General features: G+C 37.3%; 2 protein-coding genes across 2 annotated transcripts in view; one reads left to right on the forward strand and one right to left on the reverse strand.

Moving 5' to 3' along the window:
• LOC112051638 (heterogeneous nuclear ribonucleoprotein U-like protein 1) overlaps window positions 1–13,883 on the forward strand; it is a 31,475-nt gene extending 17,592 nt beyond the window's left edge. The window contains exons 18-28 of the mRNA XM_052887217.1: window positions 734–856; window positions 2,587–2,715; window positions 3,614–3,782; window positions 4,236–4,478; window positions 5,396–5,624; window positions 6,526–6,794; window positions 7,354–7,478; window positions 7,984–8,128; window positions 10,149–10,348; window positions 11,569–11,670; window positions 12,393–13,883. Of these exons, the coding sequence (XP_052743177.1) occupies window positions 734–856; window positions 2,587–2,715; window positions 3,614–3,782; window positions 4,236–4,478; window positions 5,396–5,624; window positions 6,526–6,794; window positions 7,354–7,478; window positions 7,984–8,128; window positions 10,149–10,348; window positions 11,569–11,670; window positions 12,393–12,455 (1,797 nt within the window). The 3' untranslated portion in view covers window positions 12,456–13,883. The remainder of the gene's footprint in view (window positions 1–733; window positions 857–2,586; window positions 2,716–3,613; window positions 3,783–4,235; window positions 4,479–5,395; window positions 5,625–6,525; window positions 6,795–7,353; window positions 7,479–7,983; window positions 8,129–10,148; window positions 10,349–11,568; window positions 11,671–12,392) is intronic.
• A 945-nt stretch (window positions 13,884–14,828) lies between these two features.
• The window catches only part of LOC112051636 (pleckstrin homology-like domain family B member 2), an 87,006-nt gene continuing 83,954 nt past the window's right edge, over window positions 14,829–17,880 (reverse strand). The window contains exons 19-20 of the mRNA XM_052887227.1: window positions 17,546–17,633; window positions 14,829–16,937 (exon numbers count right to left, since the gene is read on the reverse strand). Of these exons, the coding sequence (XP_052743187.1) occupies window positions 16,755–16,937; window positions 17,546–17,633 (271 nt within the window). The 3' untranslated portion in view covers window positions 14,829–16,754. The remainder of the gene's footprint in view (window positions 16,938–17,545; window positions 17,634–17,880) is intronic.

Raw genomic sequence — 17,880 nt, forward strand, 5'->3', positions numbered from 1 at the left:
CTGCTTAATTTAATAATGAATAATTGATTAAGTTAGGAAAACATGATGTTTGAGAAAATTCTTCACTTCAAAATGTTGGGAGATTATTTGAAGAAATTGTATGTTTGTTTGGAAATGCTGCTATCATTGGACTTCGTGAAGTGTGAAAAATGCAAAGGGAATGTTCTATATGTGGGTGAAACCGCGGGTAGTAACTAGGTTATAGGTTGTGTTTGAAAAATATGGTCAGGCCGAGCAACACCAAAAACCGTAATGTCTACTATATGCTTTTAGGCAATACTCTGTGGACAAATCTTCGAAGATGGAAATAAGATGACGTGATGAAATGTTCAATGAAGGTTTCACACCTGTTTCAGTCTCAATTTTGGTTGGAGGAAGAACTTTAAAATATTTTAGATAGACTTTAATTTTCAGCAAGCAGTTTAAAGTATTTGGATATCAAAGTTTCTTCATACACTGGAGAAAATAAACAGTCGCTGGAGAAAATAAAATTTCAGAATCAACAAGGAAAAATATCAGAAGTGGGACCAGCAAATTTAGTCCTTTCTCTAGCAGCGTTTAGCGCTCGTAATCATGAAAGTCTCCAATTTCCCATTAATTTCCTATCAGTTTAATGAGAACCTTGAAAAAAAATTGGAGCCCCCCCCCCCTCCCTAATATTATTTTTAACTTACGGCCCTGAGTTCTAGCCCTTTTAAGCCTCCCCCAATAAAAAAATATTTATCATCAACAGGTTATCCTGATGGTCGGCATGCCCGGCGCCGGCAAGACCTACTGGGCGAAGAAGCGTTGCACCGAATATCCCGAGCGTCGGTACAACCTGATCTCCACGGGGGCGCTCTTTGACAAGATGAAGGTATGCATCACGTATACCACACAAGACACACACAGTTTACACACACACACAAGATTTTTGGAACGAAGTTCCTTATCGCGCGTTGCGAAAGCGGGCTAGACGGAAAAAATTAAGACCAAAAAATTGCAACGACACTTTTTACCCGACTGCGTTAGAAGGAGGGAAATGTTTTTGCTATAGCTGGTGAGCTCCAGGGTCTTCAAAAGGCCCCTCGACTCAAATAGGCCCTCCAAACCTAAAAGGCCCCCCGACCCCAAAAAGCCCTCCGTCCCCAAAAGGCCCTCCGTCTCCAAAAGGCTCCCCGACCACAAAAGGCCCCATCTCCAAGAGGCACCCCGACCCCAAGAGAACACCAAACACCCCGCCCCCCCTCCCGACCCCAAGAAGCCCCCCGTGAAGCGAACCGTATAGCGAACTTCGTTCCATCCGGGTGTCACTTGATACCTCTAAAGTTTTTTTTTCGTTGTTTAGATATCAAAACAAGTACCATTTTATAGTACTTAGATAAAAAAGATTATGGTAAAAATATATTTACTTCCAAGAAACACAAGACATTAAATACACTAATGACTCTTTCCTTACAGCTTCTGAGGTTTGACATCAAATATTACTAAAACAAAAAAAGAGCGCAAAGGCTCCAACTGTACACTGATACTAATGTTAGTCTGTATTTTCAACAGGGTGCAATATGATCATCATTTATTAGCAAAAAAGTAAAAAAAAAAATACATCAAAACGTGACCCCTCACGGGGGTTTGTATATAAAAAAATAACCACGGCCATATAGTAAAGATACCAGTGGATCAACGAAGAGCGAAGAGGACGTAGTTCCGAATGCCGACTCTACACGGATCGTCCCTGGTATCGCTGACTGCATTATCCTAGACATAAATTAGGTTTTAAGTTGAGGATTATTATCTTTTACGCGTAGGAATTCACCTTTTATCACAATTACTGTGTCACGATTATATGTACTGTAGCATATCACCGAAATCAACGAAAATTTTTGCTAAAAGAAAAAAAGATTTTGGGAATTAAAAATTAATATTTATATGAATAGGGTAGTTGACTCATATCAAATTTAATTTAAATGTTAATTTCGCATAGTACATGGAATAAGGATTCGAAATATATCGATATTAATTAATAAAAATTATGGATTTCTTATAAAACTCAATTTAAAAATCATGTATTTTTTCAAATTTTCCAAACGTCAAAAACGTTGTCGTCCATTTTGTAATGTCACAATGTTACTTGTTATACTAAACATGAAATTAATTGTTAACTAATATTTTTGTCAAACGTCATGAAACAGTTAGATTAAAGACCATCATGGCCGACAGGCGTTTTGGTTCGTATTGTCAAAAACTTATTTAAAAATAAAACATTTCATGTAATCTCGTTTCAAAAAATATGATTTTTTTTTCAATCTAGCAGAACGAACTTTTAAAATTGTAGAATTGAACTACTTAAAAAAAAAAGTGTCAACTACCCTATTTTGTTAATGTGCTCAAAGTTCAATCAACACAGATTCAGAGCCGAATTGGCATAAGTTTTCCAATTCTATAAAGGTAATCGTTTTTCGGTAGAAGCTTGCTACGGTATTGATTTTGAATATTAGTAACATGACCAAAATATGTGCCAAAAGGGAATTGTCACGTGAAGGAGATAAGTGTGTGGGGGGGATGGTGAGTTTTGTTCGTGTGACTGTAAGACTATGTCGCTCCCAGGTGGACTGTAAGCCCTTCCGGGCCAACTACGAAGGGAAGTGGGACGCGATGGTGACTAAATGCGCCAAGTGCGTGCTAAAATTGTTGGATATGGCCAAGGGGAGGCGCAGGAATTTCATCCTCGACCAGGTGAGACTCTTTCCTTTGAACCGTTCGGCGCGCACATGGCAAACTTTATGATTGATTTGTAGTTAGCCAATTTTTAAAATGGTGTGAAGATCACTTTTACTTTGTTCTAGATATCCTGCTTATGAGCTTGATTTAGGTTGCAATTTTACTATATCAGAAGGTTCAAGTTATCTGTGCTATCATCATTCCTTATTGAATTGAAAGAATCCAACAATTTTCAGTTTTCATACATTTTGAAAATTGAGTAACTATAGACAGTTTCGTTCAGTTTGCAATTTGCGGGGCCCTTTATGTAATTGATGGGCAGAGCACTTAATTCAGGACCAATCGAGATCGCTACAATTTTACCCCAGACTGTGTATTATGGCTTAAATTTGAATTGAATTTGCGGATTTTCAACAGTATAATGGAAGTTTGGCGAAGTGTTTTGAATGTATTCTTTCATACACTGATCTGTCTACGTCTGTTTATAGTTTTATTTGTACATATTATATATTTTAAATGTGTAGAATAATATTTATGTTTATTATATTATCCTCAAACCGCACTCTCTAGCAAGACATTGATCTATGCGATAAAACCACAATTTTTTGGTTTAAGTTTAAAATCTGAATTCAGTCACAATTCGCAATAATCCAATGTTAGTGCAAGAGGGTATGCGCTATCTAGCTTCAAATATCCACAAAGGCTGTATTGTAAGTATTATGATCATCAAAGGATCCAACAACGGTGAGTTAATATAGCGTAAGCTTTGCCAAACGGTAACATCAAGTATAAAAATATAAGGAATGGGATCTCAATTGAGCTTGTGTTTGTGTCTGCCTGGGCTGCATTGATCTATAATGATGTTTTTGTTTTGAACACGGTCCGCGTTCGTGTATTGGCGGGGTTGTAACAGACAAATGTATACCCGTCGGCCCAACGGCGCAAGCTCAGGGAGTTCGACGGATTCAAGCGGCTCGCCGTCGCCGTGGTAGTGGACGACGAGACGCAGAAGGAACGCGCCGCGACGCGCGAGGCCGCCGACGGCAAGGAGGTGCCCGACCCGGCCATTGTGGACATGAAAGGTGAACGAAGCGAAGGTGGCCATTGCGGGCACGAGGTCGCTGCACTGCGTATACTGTACGCACCGCTCGCGGCCGTCGCGCGGCGGCGCTCGAATGCGGGCTGACGTCGCCCGAGCGCAAGCTTGTCGTAAGCGACATTTTCTAAGATCGCGCTTGAATATCTAAAAGTTTGCTGATACAACTTAAATCATAGTAACTGACACTGTTCTCGAAAGGTATACCAACTGTAGCTTGCGACAAGATTGTTGCTTGTTTCAAGTCGTACATGTAATATGAATATGATAACAAAAATGAAACTGAGATAACTAGTTTACATAAAGCCCACATTTGAACGCCGAGTCTCGCGGCGTCCGTTGGCGGTGCAGTGATTGTTAGTGGCGAACGTAAGGCTCCGCTCGTACGAACCGACACCGAAAATGCTTCGTCTGACTCTCGCCTTCTTTGTTTTGACAGCCAACTACAGTTTACCCGAGCGCAGCTCGTGGCTTGACGAGGTGATATACCCGGAGTTGCCGGAGGAGGAGGCGAAAGCGGTGATCGAAGGGTACCATCGCGAGGCAGCGGCTGCGGGCGCTGTCAAAGAGAAGGACAAGAGGTCGCGGTCGGCTTCTAGGGATGGCCCGCCGGCGAAGAGACAACGCTCCTCGGACAGAAACCGAGACCATCGCAGACAGAGAGACCACAGGGGTGACCGGGGTATGTATTGTGTTGGTGTTGAAAGTGAACGGTTTTTTGTTACATAACTACCCTCAATTTATATACAGGGTGATTCGGTCTTTAGTGCGGATATTTTTTTTCGTGGTTCTGTATCATTTATAGAATATAAATCTACAAACAGTTCGATACATTTTATGTAATTTTTTTTTTAATTTATGTCTCTAAAATAACAAAATAATGTACATATTATTACTAAACAAGATATATTCAGCTTAAAAGTGATCTGGTGACGTTCTTTAGGTATCAAACGAAAATAAAATAAACGCACAATAGGGTGACCCTAAAATTCTGTTCAAAAGTAAATAACTTTAGCTAACGATAATTTTGTTATTTTTGAGTTAAAAAAAAAAAAGAAAAAATACGTGATCATTAAATTTTGTTTATGTACAAAATATAAAAATATCCGCACTAAAAAAAATTTCTTCCTGTATTTAATTGGATCGTTGATAAAACTCGAAATTTTGTTTTGACATAAATTTATGAACGCCGAGGTTGAAGAACGTCTGCATATAAAAAGTGCTTTTCAAGCTGAAAAAGAATGAAAATATGTAAATTAAAAAAATTACTCTTCTTAAAAAATGTTTTTAACAAAAAAATTAAACCAAGTTCAAAATCACAAAACTAAAAAGCGAAAAGTAACATTGTAGATTTTGAAGTTGATTTAATTTTTTTGTTAAAAAGATTTTATTTTTCTGTTTTTATAGCACAACAGTACGGGAAATTTCGTTAATTTCATTTTAACACAGTATTACTGAATTGATTTCTATGAAAATTAAATGTGATCAATCTGAAAATAAACAAAATCGGTTAAGAAATGACGAAGTTATGAGGTAACACACATAAAAAAAAATAGATTTTTTTTGAAGTTTGTTAATAAATAAATGATTTTTCAACAGAAGACAGATGGGGTGGTGGCGGCGGCGGCGGCGGTGGCGGCGGTGGCAGTCGCTGGGGGCCCGCGGGACAAGGCGGTCCAGGAGGCCCGGGCGGCCAGGGAGGCCGCGGGGGTGGTGGAGGTCGTTGGGGAGGCGGCGGCGGCGGGGGTGGAGGCCGCGACCGAGGGGGCATGGGCTCCGGCCCCGCGCAGCGCTTCGACCGGTGGGGAGGACCACAGGGACCTTCCAGGTAACATCATCATCATCATCATATCAGCCGATAGACGTCCACCAGTGGCATAGCGTGCATTGGAGGGGCCCTATATCAATATTAGTTGTGGGAGGGGGGGGGGGGGGGGGGCTATAGACGAGTGGCGAGCAGTTTTTTCTTCCGGGGAGCAGCACCAGATTAAGTGAGATTGTAGATTAAATTTTACTAATTTTGTTTTTACACTTAAGGAGCCCCTGTGCCCCTGGCTGATATAACGGTAGCTAAGCACCTGACGTCCACGTATAATTATTACATAATAACATGGACTGCAGGACATAATTAGGCCTTTTGTAGGGACTTCCAAACATTGCGATCTTAAGCCTATCACGCTTGATGTCGTCAGTCTACCTCGTGAGGGGTTAAATAGATTTATTTTTGTTTATAAAAATCTTCATTTTATAATGACACAGGTAGTCGACTTCCTCTATCTAATCTAAAAAAAAGTATCTTTCTGCTTTACAACTTAAAATGCAGCCAAACTTTCAACTGCAAATCATGCTTTGACCTGTTTTCTTTTCATTTGCTCTAATTACATTTGTCATGTAAATAACTAAAAATTATTTACGTAGGCAGGTTCCAAACTGGCCCGGCGCAGCACCATATGTGCATTTTAAGAAATGATATATGACGTGAAGTCTCAAACGGTGAAGGAAAAACATCGTAAATATACCTGAAAATTAATTCTCTACACGTGAATTCTACCAATCTGCATTGGTCCAATGTGGTGGACATTCTGAGACGACTTGTGCTCAATAGTGAGCCGAAGATGGGTTGTTAACAATGCCTTTATCCGTTGAGATATTCATGATTATATTTTTATACACAAACTGCTTGTGGTTTAATGTTACAAACGATTCCTGATGTGTTATATTTCCGATAGAAACGACTTTGGCGGGGGTCGTGATCGTGGAGACTTCCGCGGGGGTCGGGGCGGACACGGTGGACCTGGCGGGCCCGGAGGTCCTGGTCCGGGCGGGCCTCGCCAGGATCGCGGTCCGGGAGGCCCCGGTGGGCCGGGAGGCATGGGAGGTCCAGGAGGCATGGGCGGTCCGGGCTCGAGGGGCCCGCAGGGAGATAGGTTCCAGAGAGATAACAGGCCTCAGAGAGGAGGACCTCCGGATAACAAGCGTGGAGGAGGGCCCATGCAAGGTAATTCTTTTTTCATTTATTTAACTTTTAATTTAAGGGGTTGTATAATTAATTGAAAAATAAGCAAAACTTCAAAAGTTGATGCAGTTGTCTATTCTATGAATAAATCAAATGAATTATGAAGTTGGACTTGGTGTTCAGAACAAGTCCAACTTCAAAATTTAAAACAAAAAAGAACAAGGTTAAACCTTGGGGTTATCTTTATTGATAGTAATTGTTACAAAATTAAGCAACAAAAGCGCTGCCTAATTCATATCGTTTGGGAAAATAAAGTCAACAAACATTAACTGATTTTTGTCAAAAGAAGAAGGTTCGAAAATTTCAAAAAGAAGAAAAATATACAAAAGATGAATAAAATTCCTTATATTTTGTTATGAGTTATATAAACATAAACGCACAAATAACAAAGTTACGAGGAGCTTTACCATCAGGTGAGATTGTGTGAGTCAAGGGCTAACTTGTAAAGATTGATAAAAAATACTTTTAATACTTAAAATAATATTTTAAAAAATATAAAAAAGGTCATATATCTAATTGTTGGTTTATTCCGTTCCGGCAGGAGGTCAAGGCAGCGGCGGTGGTGGTGGTGGTGGCGGCAGCGGTGGCGGCGGCGCTGGCTCGTGGCAGCGCGGCTCTCAGCAGCAGAACCGCCAGCCGAGACCCAACCAGCAGATGAGCAGACAGGTACTGTTATGTGCGACCTCCGTGGCGCAGTGGTATGCACGGTAGATTTTCAAGACGGAGGTCCTGGGTTCCATCCTCGTCTGGTCCAATTGTGATTTTTTTTAATTTTTTTTTTTTGAAGAAGAATATTTGCCATATCTTTTGAATATGACCACTATATAATTGGTCCATGTCTGGCTAGTGGGAGGCTTTGGTCGTGGCTAGTCACCTGTCGTGTAGAAACCCTTACGGTTTCTACACAACATTTACACGTGTGGATTTTCAGTATCCTCCATACAAGTTAGCCCACTTCCAAAATTTGGAGGTGCATGCCACGGACCGGGATTCGAACTTAAGCCCTCGGAATCGAATCCACTGGGCTATCACGTCATTACCACTTACCACAATACTCTTCTGTTTTGTGGTATAATGTACAGCAGAAATTATAAGACAAAATCTGATGACTGTATGTGTGTGTAATTCTCAACAAAACATTGAAGATAATTCTAAACTAATTGTGCCACAGGACGGCAACAACCAAAACCAGAATCAGAATCAAAACCAAAACCAAAACCAGAACCAGAACCAAAATCAAAACCAGAACCAGCAAAGCTGGAACCAGTGGGCCGGCGGCTGGGGCGGTTGGGGCAATTGGAACAACCAGAACCAAGGTAATGCTTTGCTTTTAAAATTTCATTTATATTTATCTATTTATCTATATATATTAAAATAAACTGCTGTTCGTTAGTTTTGCTAAAACTCGAGAACGGCTGAACGGATTTATCTTATCTTGGTCTTGAAATGTTTGTGGAGGTATAGGGAAGGTTTAAAAGGTGAGAAAAACTGGAATAATTGCCGGGAAAACCATAAAAACCACCCTTTTCTAATTCTCATACAAACGTTTAAGAGTCAAGGGGTAGGGTAAGGGTAAGGTAGAGTAGGGTAGGGGTAGTGTAGAAATAGAGAAGAAGTGCATATATAAGTCAAAGCGAAGCTTGACCGAGTCCGCTAGTTATAAAAATTTTTGGTATATTTTCAACTGCTCTTCTATAAAAGCGGAATATCCCACCAAGCATTGTTTTATTAATCTCAAAGTGTCGACTTTTACCAACACTTTCAACAATTTATAATTTTTTTTTAATTATCATCAGATTTTATCTAATTTACACAAAATCTTTGCAAATTATTCCTCAACCTTGCTCTTTATAATATGACTAGCGGACGCCCGCGACTTCGTCCGCGTAAATTTCGATGTAAACTTTACTACTACCCCTACCCTACCCCTACCCCCACCCTACCCCTACCCTACCCCAAACCTACCCCTAACCTACCCCTACCTTACCTACACCCTACCCCCATCCTACCCCTACCCTCACCGTACCCTATCCCTTTCCTACCCCTATCCCACCCGTACCCTTATCTCACGCCTATCCTACCCCTACCCTACCACTTCCCTATACTACCCGTACCTCTACCCTACCACTACCCTACCTCTACCCCTACCCTACCACTACCCTAAACCCGGCCCTAAACCTACCCTACCCCTACACTACCCCTACGCTTCCCTACCCGTACCCTACCCTACCCTGTAACTTCTCTATCTTACTCCTACCCTTAGCAAAATCGGTCCAGTCCTTCGAGAGTGGTGGTATGACCAAGAGAAATAGAGACTTCTATGCTAATAATATAAAGAGGTAAAGTTCGTGTGGTTGTAGGACGTAATCTCTGGATCTACTGGACCGATTTGGAAAATTGTTTTACCAATAGAAAGCCACGTTATTTGCGAGTGTCATAGGCTATGTTTGATCCCCATATTCACACGGAAACGGGAACTACGTAAATGAAAGCGCCGGGCGTCATATAGCGGAATTTCTGCGTCTTTTAGAAATTTTGTATTATCTCCGAAACTATTTAAGTAATTAACATACTGTAAAGGGCTAATCTTATCTCCATAATATCCTTGTGATTATTAAATAATTTATTTTAATAAGGATTAAAGTTTAGTTGTATAAATAATGACGTAAACCTAAGTATATAAAATTAATAATTTTTAAAACACAAAAGGTACTATATCTGCTAATATATAGAAGATAGATATATGGTGTCGCGGACTTTTTTGTAGAACTTTTAAAGATACATAAAGTCTTCATACATTAATTTAATTTTACACAATAGTTAAGGCAGCGCATGCGAATAAGTCTGTTTAAGAGGATTTTCAGTCCGACCTGTATGACAAAAACTGTGATTACTCGGCTAATATATATGATACCTATATAAAATATAGCCTATAGCACTCCCCGATAATGTAGCCTTCTACTGGTGAAAGAATTTTTAAAATCGGACCAGTAGTTCCGAAGATTACCCCATTTTAAAAATGTGACAAACTTACAAACTTACAAACTTTACCTCTTTATAATATTAGTATAGATTAGTATAGATAAATATGGAACCATGGATTTTTCCGGGATGAAAAGTAATAATCCAGAGTAAAATCAATTTCCATTCTAAATTTCAGCCAAATCGCTTCAGTAACCGCAGCACAAAGGCATTTATATAATTATGTATGTATTAATATTTATATATTAGTTAAGGATGAAATTAGCTATTTTATATATCCGCAAAACAGGCTATACTTACTTTGTGATAGTGATGTGAGTAAATAAATGTATTTATTTATTTCTGTATCCCCAGGCTGGGGCAACTGGGGCAATTGGGGCTGGGGCAACCAGCAGCCGGGCGGCAACCAGCAGCAGGGCAGCAGCGGTAGCGGCGGCGGCGGCAAGAACCAGAACCAAAGCCAGAACCAGAACCAGCAGCAGTGGCCAAACAACTACACCGCGCAGCAGTGGTACCAGTGGCAGCAGTGGCAGCAGCAGCACGGCTGGCCAGGGGTATGTTTGTTGAACTGTTGTTTGTTTGACGGCTGCGTGGCGCAGTGGGTAGTGACCCTGCTTTCTGCATCCACGGCCGTGGGTTCGAATCCCACAACTGGAAAATATTTGTGTGATGAGCATGGGTGTTTTCCAGTGTCTGTGTGTATTTATACATTATATAAGTATTTATATGTAGTATATAATTGTATATTAATATTATAATATCAACTATCTTAGCACCCATAACACAAGCTACTCTGTATGCTTACTTTGGGGCTAGATAGTGATGTGTATTGTTTAAGTATATTTATTTATAAAAAAAAAAAACAAAAAAACTAATCTTTTTGAGAGGGTAAACCGCTTCGTAACGTAACGCGTTACGGCGTCACTCGCAGGTTTCAATTTTTTTTATTTTTAATAAAAGTTGACCCGTTACGAATGACGGACGTAATGGTACTTGCCTGTAAGAGTTATAGATGTCCAAAAACACAGATGCCTACACTTTTTCTATACGCAACGCCATTGTTACATGCTCCACATACCAGTAGCTCTAAGGTGTGTCAACAATGGGACGAAAGAGAGCTATATTTTCCATTGGTGGATGTCTTTAAAGTCTTCACCATTAATCTCGAGAGGCGCATCTCTTGGGCCTACCCTTTTACTTTTAAACTATGTGACTACTTACTCTCACTTTACTTGTATATAGATATTTTTATTGTACCAGAAAAAATTTGCAAAGTAGATGGTCTAATTCATGTCCACTCTTGTACCTCATATCATTAAAATTTAAAAAATACAAGGACTTTATTAAAATTTATTAAAGTGAATAAGTCTAACTAAATAAATAGAAATAAAAACCCAAGTTTTTGAGTTATAACAAGATGGCGCCCATAGAGCAACTATGACATGACAATTGACAGCAAACGTCAAATCGATTACTGCGTTGAAAACGTCATCTAACCGCCATTATCACCCTTATTAATGTTGCATTTCTTGTTGAGATAATGAATATTAATTCTCAATAATTAAAGTAAATACGTAGATTTGTGTTATCAAAAATAGTTAAAAAAATATCTTCTTTTATTTCCGCTAGGGTACAATGACTGATCCTGGGCACCATACAATTTTGGACCATCTCCTTTGAAATGTTCTGAAATGTCCAATATTCTTTGGTTTTTAATAAAGTCGAACGCATAGTCAAGTTGATTATTAAATGATGTTGTTTGTTGTGTCCCCAGTATCAACAGGGCCAGCAGCAGTCGCAGTCGGGCACGCAGCAGAACACGCCCACGGCCACCAACGCCGCCGACGCCGCGCAAGCGTGGGCGCAGTACTACCAGGTGATTGACGAGATATCTCCCATTATTGCATCCGCGTAGTTTCCGTTCTCGTGAGAATACGGGGATATAATTGCCTATGACACTCACAAATGTTGTGGTTTTCTAGTGGTAAGAGAATTTTCAAAATCGGTTCAGTAGATCCAGAGACCACAATATTAGTATAGACTAGCGGACGTCGTCTAATTCGTCAGCTCTTAGATCTTAATCCGGCCCGCTTACAAAATCCTTTCTTAGTAGACGTCTACTAACCGACTACTAATTGTAAACTAACTCGCTGCCAAATTTCATCTTTTTACGTAAAGCACCTTCATGGTGAAGACAAAAATACATATTGAGGCCTACAGAAAGATCCTTGCCGTGTTGCAAAAACAAAGAAACTAACTTAACTTTACAAAGAAACTAATTTAGCTTTTCTTAACTAGCTGACGCCGCGCAGAATCACCCGGAAGGCTATAGGCTATATATTTTCCCGTTCCGGGATAATATATAGCCTAAAGCCTTCCTCGATAAATGGGCTATCTAACACTGAAAGAATTTTTCAAATCGGACCAGTAGTTCCTGAGATTAGCGCGTTCAATCAAACAAACAAACTCTTCAGCTTTATAATATTAGTATAGATTGTAATATTTGTAAAAACAGAACGTCACACACGTCAGAACACGGACGTCTGGGGCGTCCTCTAGTATATAGATAGGTTTACTAATTTAATCGTTTTCCCCCAGAACTACGGCGGTGCGAACACGGGTAACTCTAACTCCAACTCTAACGCCGTGGACAAGAAGTGACGCAACGCATCCGCCGAGCGGCGCTAGGCGCGGGCGATGGCGAGCCAACGTCCACCGCACGATACACGGCTCACTGCACCTCTCCACTGACTACTGTGAACACAGTTCGCGTCTAAAGCTAGTTTCTGCTTTGCTGACTCTTACAGACACAAACGCAAATCTTCCTGACTTTTAATTATAATTAATCTCAGACCAATTATAGAAGGACCTGTATCGCACTCTTAGTCACGAACAAAATTTTCTGTCATTTTCTGAGGAAAACGAGTTTAGATTTTATATGTATCTTATACTAAAGTAGAAGTTTTTGCCTGTTTTTAAACAATTCAATTACACAAAAAGGTATTTTTACGGAGCTCTTTAACCGACGAACACGATTACAACTATTTAACATCGATTTTATAGAGACAGTTTTTATAATCGCATTAGATTGTTGATCATATACTTTGACAGAAAAGTAACGTCTAGCGAGGCAGGTCCTATACAATAATTGGTCTGAGTAATTAATACATCCAAATTCCAAAGCCAATCCATTGATTAAAAAATACAATATCTGTAGAACTTATGTTGCGGGCAGTTCATTATTTTCAACATATTGTAGTTTGCTGTTTGAAGTCTTTAAAAGGCGCATTCGTTTTAAACTTTAGATAGAAGCCGTTTTTCGTTACTTACTCGCTATTGTCTAGTGATATTTCATATAATTTGGGTTTTAGATAATATAGGAATTACTTAGTGTTTTTCAATATAATATTTCTGTTTGTGATAGTCTTGCATGAAAATGGTGAAAATCTTTTTTTTGTATTAATAAATCTCTCACTCAGCACGATTGATTTTGTGGATTTGAGATAAATTACAAAATAGCCTGAGAGTCTACAGACGAAACTGCTATAATACCAAATTTCAACACAATGAATAATTTTCAAAAAAACTTGCTGAGTATTTTTGGATTTTTACTTGATCGCCTTGATAATTGATATTTTTAAATGAAATGAAATTTATGTTTAGGTATAATAATATATGTTTAGGTAATAAATGTTTGGGTAAAAGTCTTATCTTTATAAATGGTTTTACTTAGTTTAAGTTTTTTTTTTTATAAAATTAAATCAATTCAATAGTATTATTTTTTTTTTACAAAAATCTTCTTGTTTGCAAAATATTGTACGTGGACTCTCGGACTTTTTAAATTACTCTGTATATAAACAATCATCATCAGCACACATATAGGTATATATTATAAAAATCTATTCAAGCGATTGGACCCCTAGTTAGATGGTAAGACGGTTTGTTTATAAATGACTGGTACAATTGTAATACTGTGTGAATGGAAGCGATGGCTTCGCGCGTGTACAAAACGTAAGCTTACTGTGGTAGTAGGTTTGAATGTCATTCGTAAAAATTAATTAAGTATAATAATAAAATAATATAAGCACATTTTTCATGTTATTATTTTTGTTACCCTAATCTTTCCTTGACTAAGTGATATCTACGAAATTATATTGTTATATATTTGTGTCGTGCTCAAATACTCTGCGACGGTCATTAGAATTCTGGTTGCCACAGCTTTGGTGATCCTTACAGATAATTGTAGTTTTTAGGTAACTATACAGGCTCGGGAGTATATCCCAGGACTCTATTAAAGGTTATATTCTTCAAGGAAAATTAATTAAAAATGTCTAAGGAACACTTGTTCTAAAATGAATATTTTCGGATTTGGATCTTTTGTAAATAGATCTTAAATTGTGTCCCTTAAGCCGCATCCTTAAAATTATGACGTAGCCAAACTTATTCATTGATAAATATCATGAAGTAGCATACTAGTGAAGTGCGGAGTGCAAGTTGCAATATCTCGTCGATATCTACAGTCTTACTACGATTACGTATTTTAAAATGCAAGGATAGATAAAGGCGTGTGTTATATGGATAGTCGGAGTTATTTGAATTACTTTGTTAAATAATAAATTATAAAAAATAATAGTCTTTTCTAGTTAAATAAACAGTTGAGCAGTTCAGCTCCTATAAGTGGACATGTCAACACCTTCAAGTTATGGTAAATACTCGCGAGCACTCAGTATAGAACACAAACCCGAACCAGCAAAAAATATTTTATAAGGGTCCTTCAATTAATCCAAAAGAGGTCATCTGTCAGCCCTACTAATAATATAAATTAAACCTCTCAACCGATTTGATGAAATTTGGCACAGACAATCTTTAGACCCTGAGAAAGGACATAGGCTACCTTTTATTGCGAAAAAAAAGGGATGAAGAGGTAAGGTAGGGGTAGAGTAGGGGTAGGGTAGGGGTAGTTAAAAGTTTACATCGAGTTTCACGCGGACGAAGTCGCGGGCGTCCGCTAGTGTAACAATAAAAATGAAACGATAAAATGAATAAGTAATTTATTTTAAGGATGCAATTAAGATTCGTTAATATACTGTGACCTTACATTAACATATTGGTATCAGCCGTTACTTACAAAGTTAAAATAATGTTGCAAGCCTTAAACATAAAACTTTCTTTACACTGGTATGTATAATATTAACGTAATAAAAACAATTACGATTTTGTACTTATAAAATATGTTACAATGTATGCAAATGCGTAAATGCAATACGAAATAGTAATAATCTATATAAAAAATAAAAGCGAGTTTAGATAACTAAAGTAGGCCTGTCACTAACTAGTGAGATGATTTTCCTAACTAAAAAATGTACTATATTTTAATTACATTTTTAAGTAACTGACTAACTGTAACCTTGCAAGAAAATAAAATTACACAAAATTCATGTACTAAAATTTAAAAGTAATAAAAAAATTAAAATGTTGCTAGTAAATGTATTCGATTTTACAGACAATGTAAAATTTGCCCAATTTGTTTTTTTTTTATTATGGTAACATTTCATTACTAATTTAATAAGCGTGCAGTTTAACGCGATACTACTATCAAGTAATATTAATAGTTTCTTTTTATTTATAAATATGATTTTTTAAATTGACTTTATGAACCATACATTTTTTTTTTATTTATTTACTATAATAATGGTAATTCATCTGAAATTAATCAGTCTTCTACAAGGCACCAATACTAACCGATAGATTTATAAAAATAGCCGCCATGTTTTTTATTACATAGTAGATAATAATTGGCACAGATAATTTATATTTTTATTGTCTATACATTTTATTCTCATAATATAAATACTGTTTGGTTATTTCAAGCATAAGCACTTTAATAGGAATATTATATTATAGTTTTATACGTATACAAATCGATATCATACTATATTCAAAATAGGGATATTTATACCTGTATGATTTAAAGAAGATATAAGTGGAAAAACATCGATATATAAATACGATATAAAATATTCTTCCTAATAAAACATCAATAATATAGCATTTATAATAAAATCGCGTACATGATTTCAGCATCAGTAAAATACAAAAATATCGAATATCGATACTCGGCTAATTAAATATCGTAAAGAATGCGATAATCCAATATTATTAATATAAATAAACTTAATTTATACTTCGTTCGATATTTGTACCTATATTTTATAGCAAGCAGTTTGAATATATATATTTTAAGTCCCTCAAAACCGTTTACTATAAGTCAATATAGTAAATATTATGAAAATTATACATATATGCAATTATGTATATCACAATATTCACATTTAGAATTTTCAGTTCAGAATGGAATATCACTTTCATAACGTGAGAATAATATTATGTTAAAAATCATAATCTTTCATCTCAGAATAAGAAAGAGTCACAAAATCACGAAACGGTTTATATAATCCAATTCTGAATATTTGTTTCATAATGCGCTTAAATGTACAACCAGAATACGACACAACTGTATTTCATTATACTACTTATCCTTACTATAACTGAACCAGGAATAAAATTCATTATTTATGTCTCTGATTTGGAAAATATGAGCTCCATTTCCAAGTGAATCTATTTTTTTTTTAATAAGTTACTATTATAAACCAAATTAACACTATTAATTTCGATAACTATTGATGTAATCGATGTCATAAAATTGAATATTGTTGTTCAAACAATTACTTTGAAGTTTTGTGAGGAATGTTAATATTTATAATCCGATATAATTTCCAGAATAATTGTAGATACCTAGGTATAGGTATTAATAATATTGAACTTTCATAGCAACTATAAATATTCTTGAAAATTTCTTTGAGGCGATACATGAATGTAATAACACTATACAATGTTAACATTCATAATCTTATTTAATTTTTCCGAATATTATTTCTAGAATCCGAATATTATAAATATTCACTCTAAATATTCCGTGTATCCCTGTGCCCCGGTGAATATTACGTCTATCCATATCCTGGCAGCTTCTCCCGACGGGGCCATGAGATAGTATCGCCTCTGTCTAGTTTTGACTATGAACGTTGTCTGTGGATTCGGTGACTTGGACGTATTGCCGTGATCTAAGTAAACTTCCTCTATTACCTGTGTAAGAAATACCATAATTGTTAATACCTTAATAGTATAACGCAATTAAAGCATATCAACAAAACCTGGCAAATCAACAAACTCACACTCTGTGGTGGTGGTGGTGGTCTATGAATGGGTGCAATTTATTGTTATTTTCACTGCATTGTTTCGTCTTGTGCAAGTGTATGTACGAGTACACTGACTATAGTCTGGAAAGTCTGGTTGATGACACTCCAATGATATGCGGGCGAAGGGGGAAAGACAGCGCGGTTGTAAAATCGTGCGTGCGGGGAAGTGAGGTGCATCAATCGTGTCTTTTTCATTCATCGCTACACGCTCCCTGCCCGCACGGACCATTCGAAGTGCTACGAACGAAGTTGCCAAGCTGTAGCAGGCTTATTTACTATCTTTGGCGTATACAACTTGACATATACGAAATCGAGATTCTATGTAAAAATGTCATCCGGTGCTTATTAGTGGATAGGACACAGTAGGTAAATGACATTTTGTCAATTGAATATAATGTTTATTTTTAATAGGTTGATAATAAAAACCAAATTAGTGAATAGGCCAGCAGCCAGGTATAGAGTAATTTAGATTCTAGATATTGTATCAGTTAGTACCTGGAAGTAAGCTCCGCCGCGCGGCTTCTTCTCGCTTTTATCCCAGTAGTAGACGAACGTTTTCGATTCGCGGTCGAAAACGAACCACCTGCCAACACAAGTTTGTTTATATTAATAAAATGGATTTTTTAAAACTAATATCCTTATTTTAGAATTTAAACTATCGTGTGTTATTTATATTAATTCATTATGGAACACGGCTAAAACGCACGTCATATATGGTCGGAGTATGACCGACTAGTTTAGAACTCATACGGGGAACTTAGTCGGGCATACTCCGACCTTATATCACGTGCATTTTAGCCGTGTTTCATAATCAATTAATATTATCATGA

The sequence above is a fragment of the Bicyclus anynana genome, chromosome 18, assembly GCF_947172395.1.
Source record: "Bicyclus anynana chromosome 18, ilBicAnyn1.1, whole genome shotgun sequence".
NCBI lineage: Eukaryota > Metazoa > Arthropoda > Insecta > Lepidoptera > Nymphalidae > Bicyclus > Bicyclus anynana.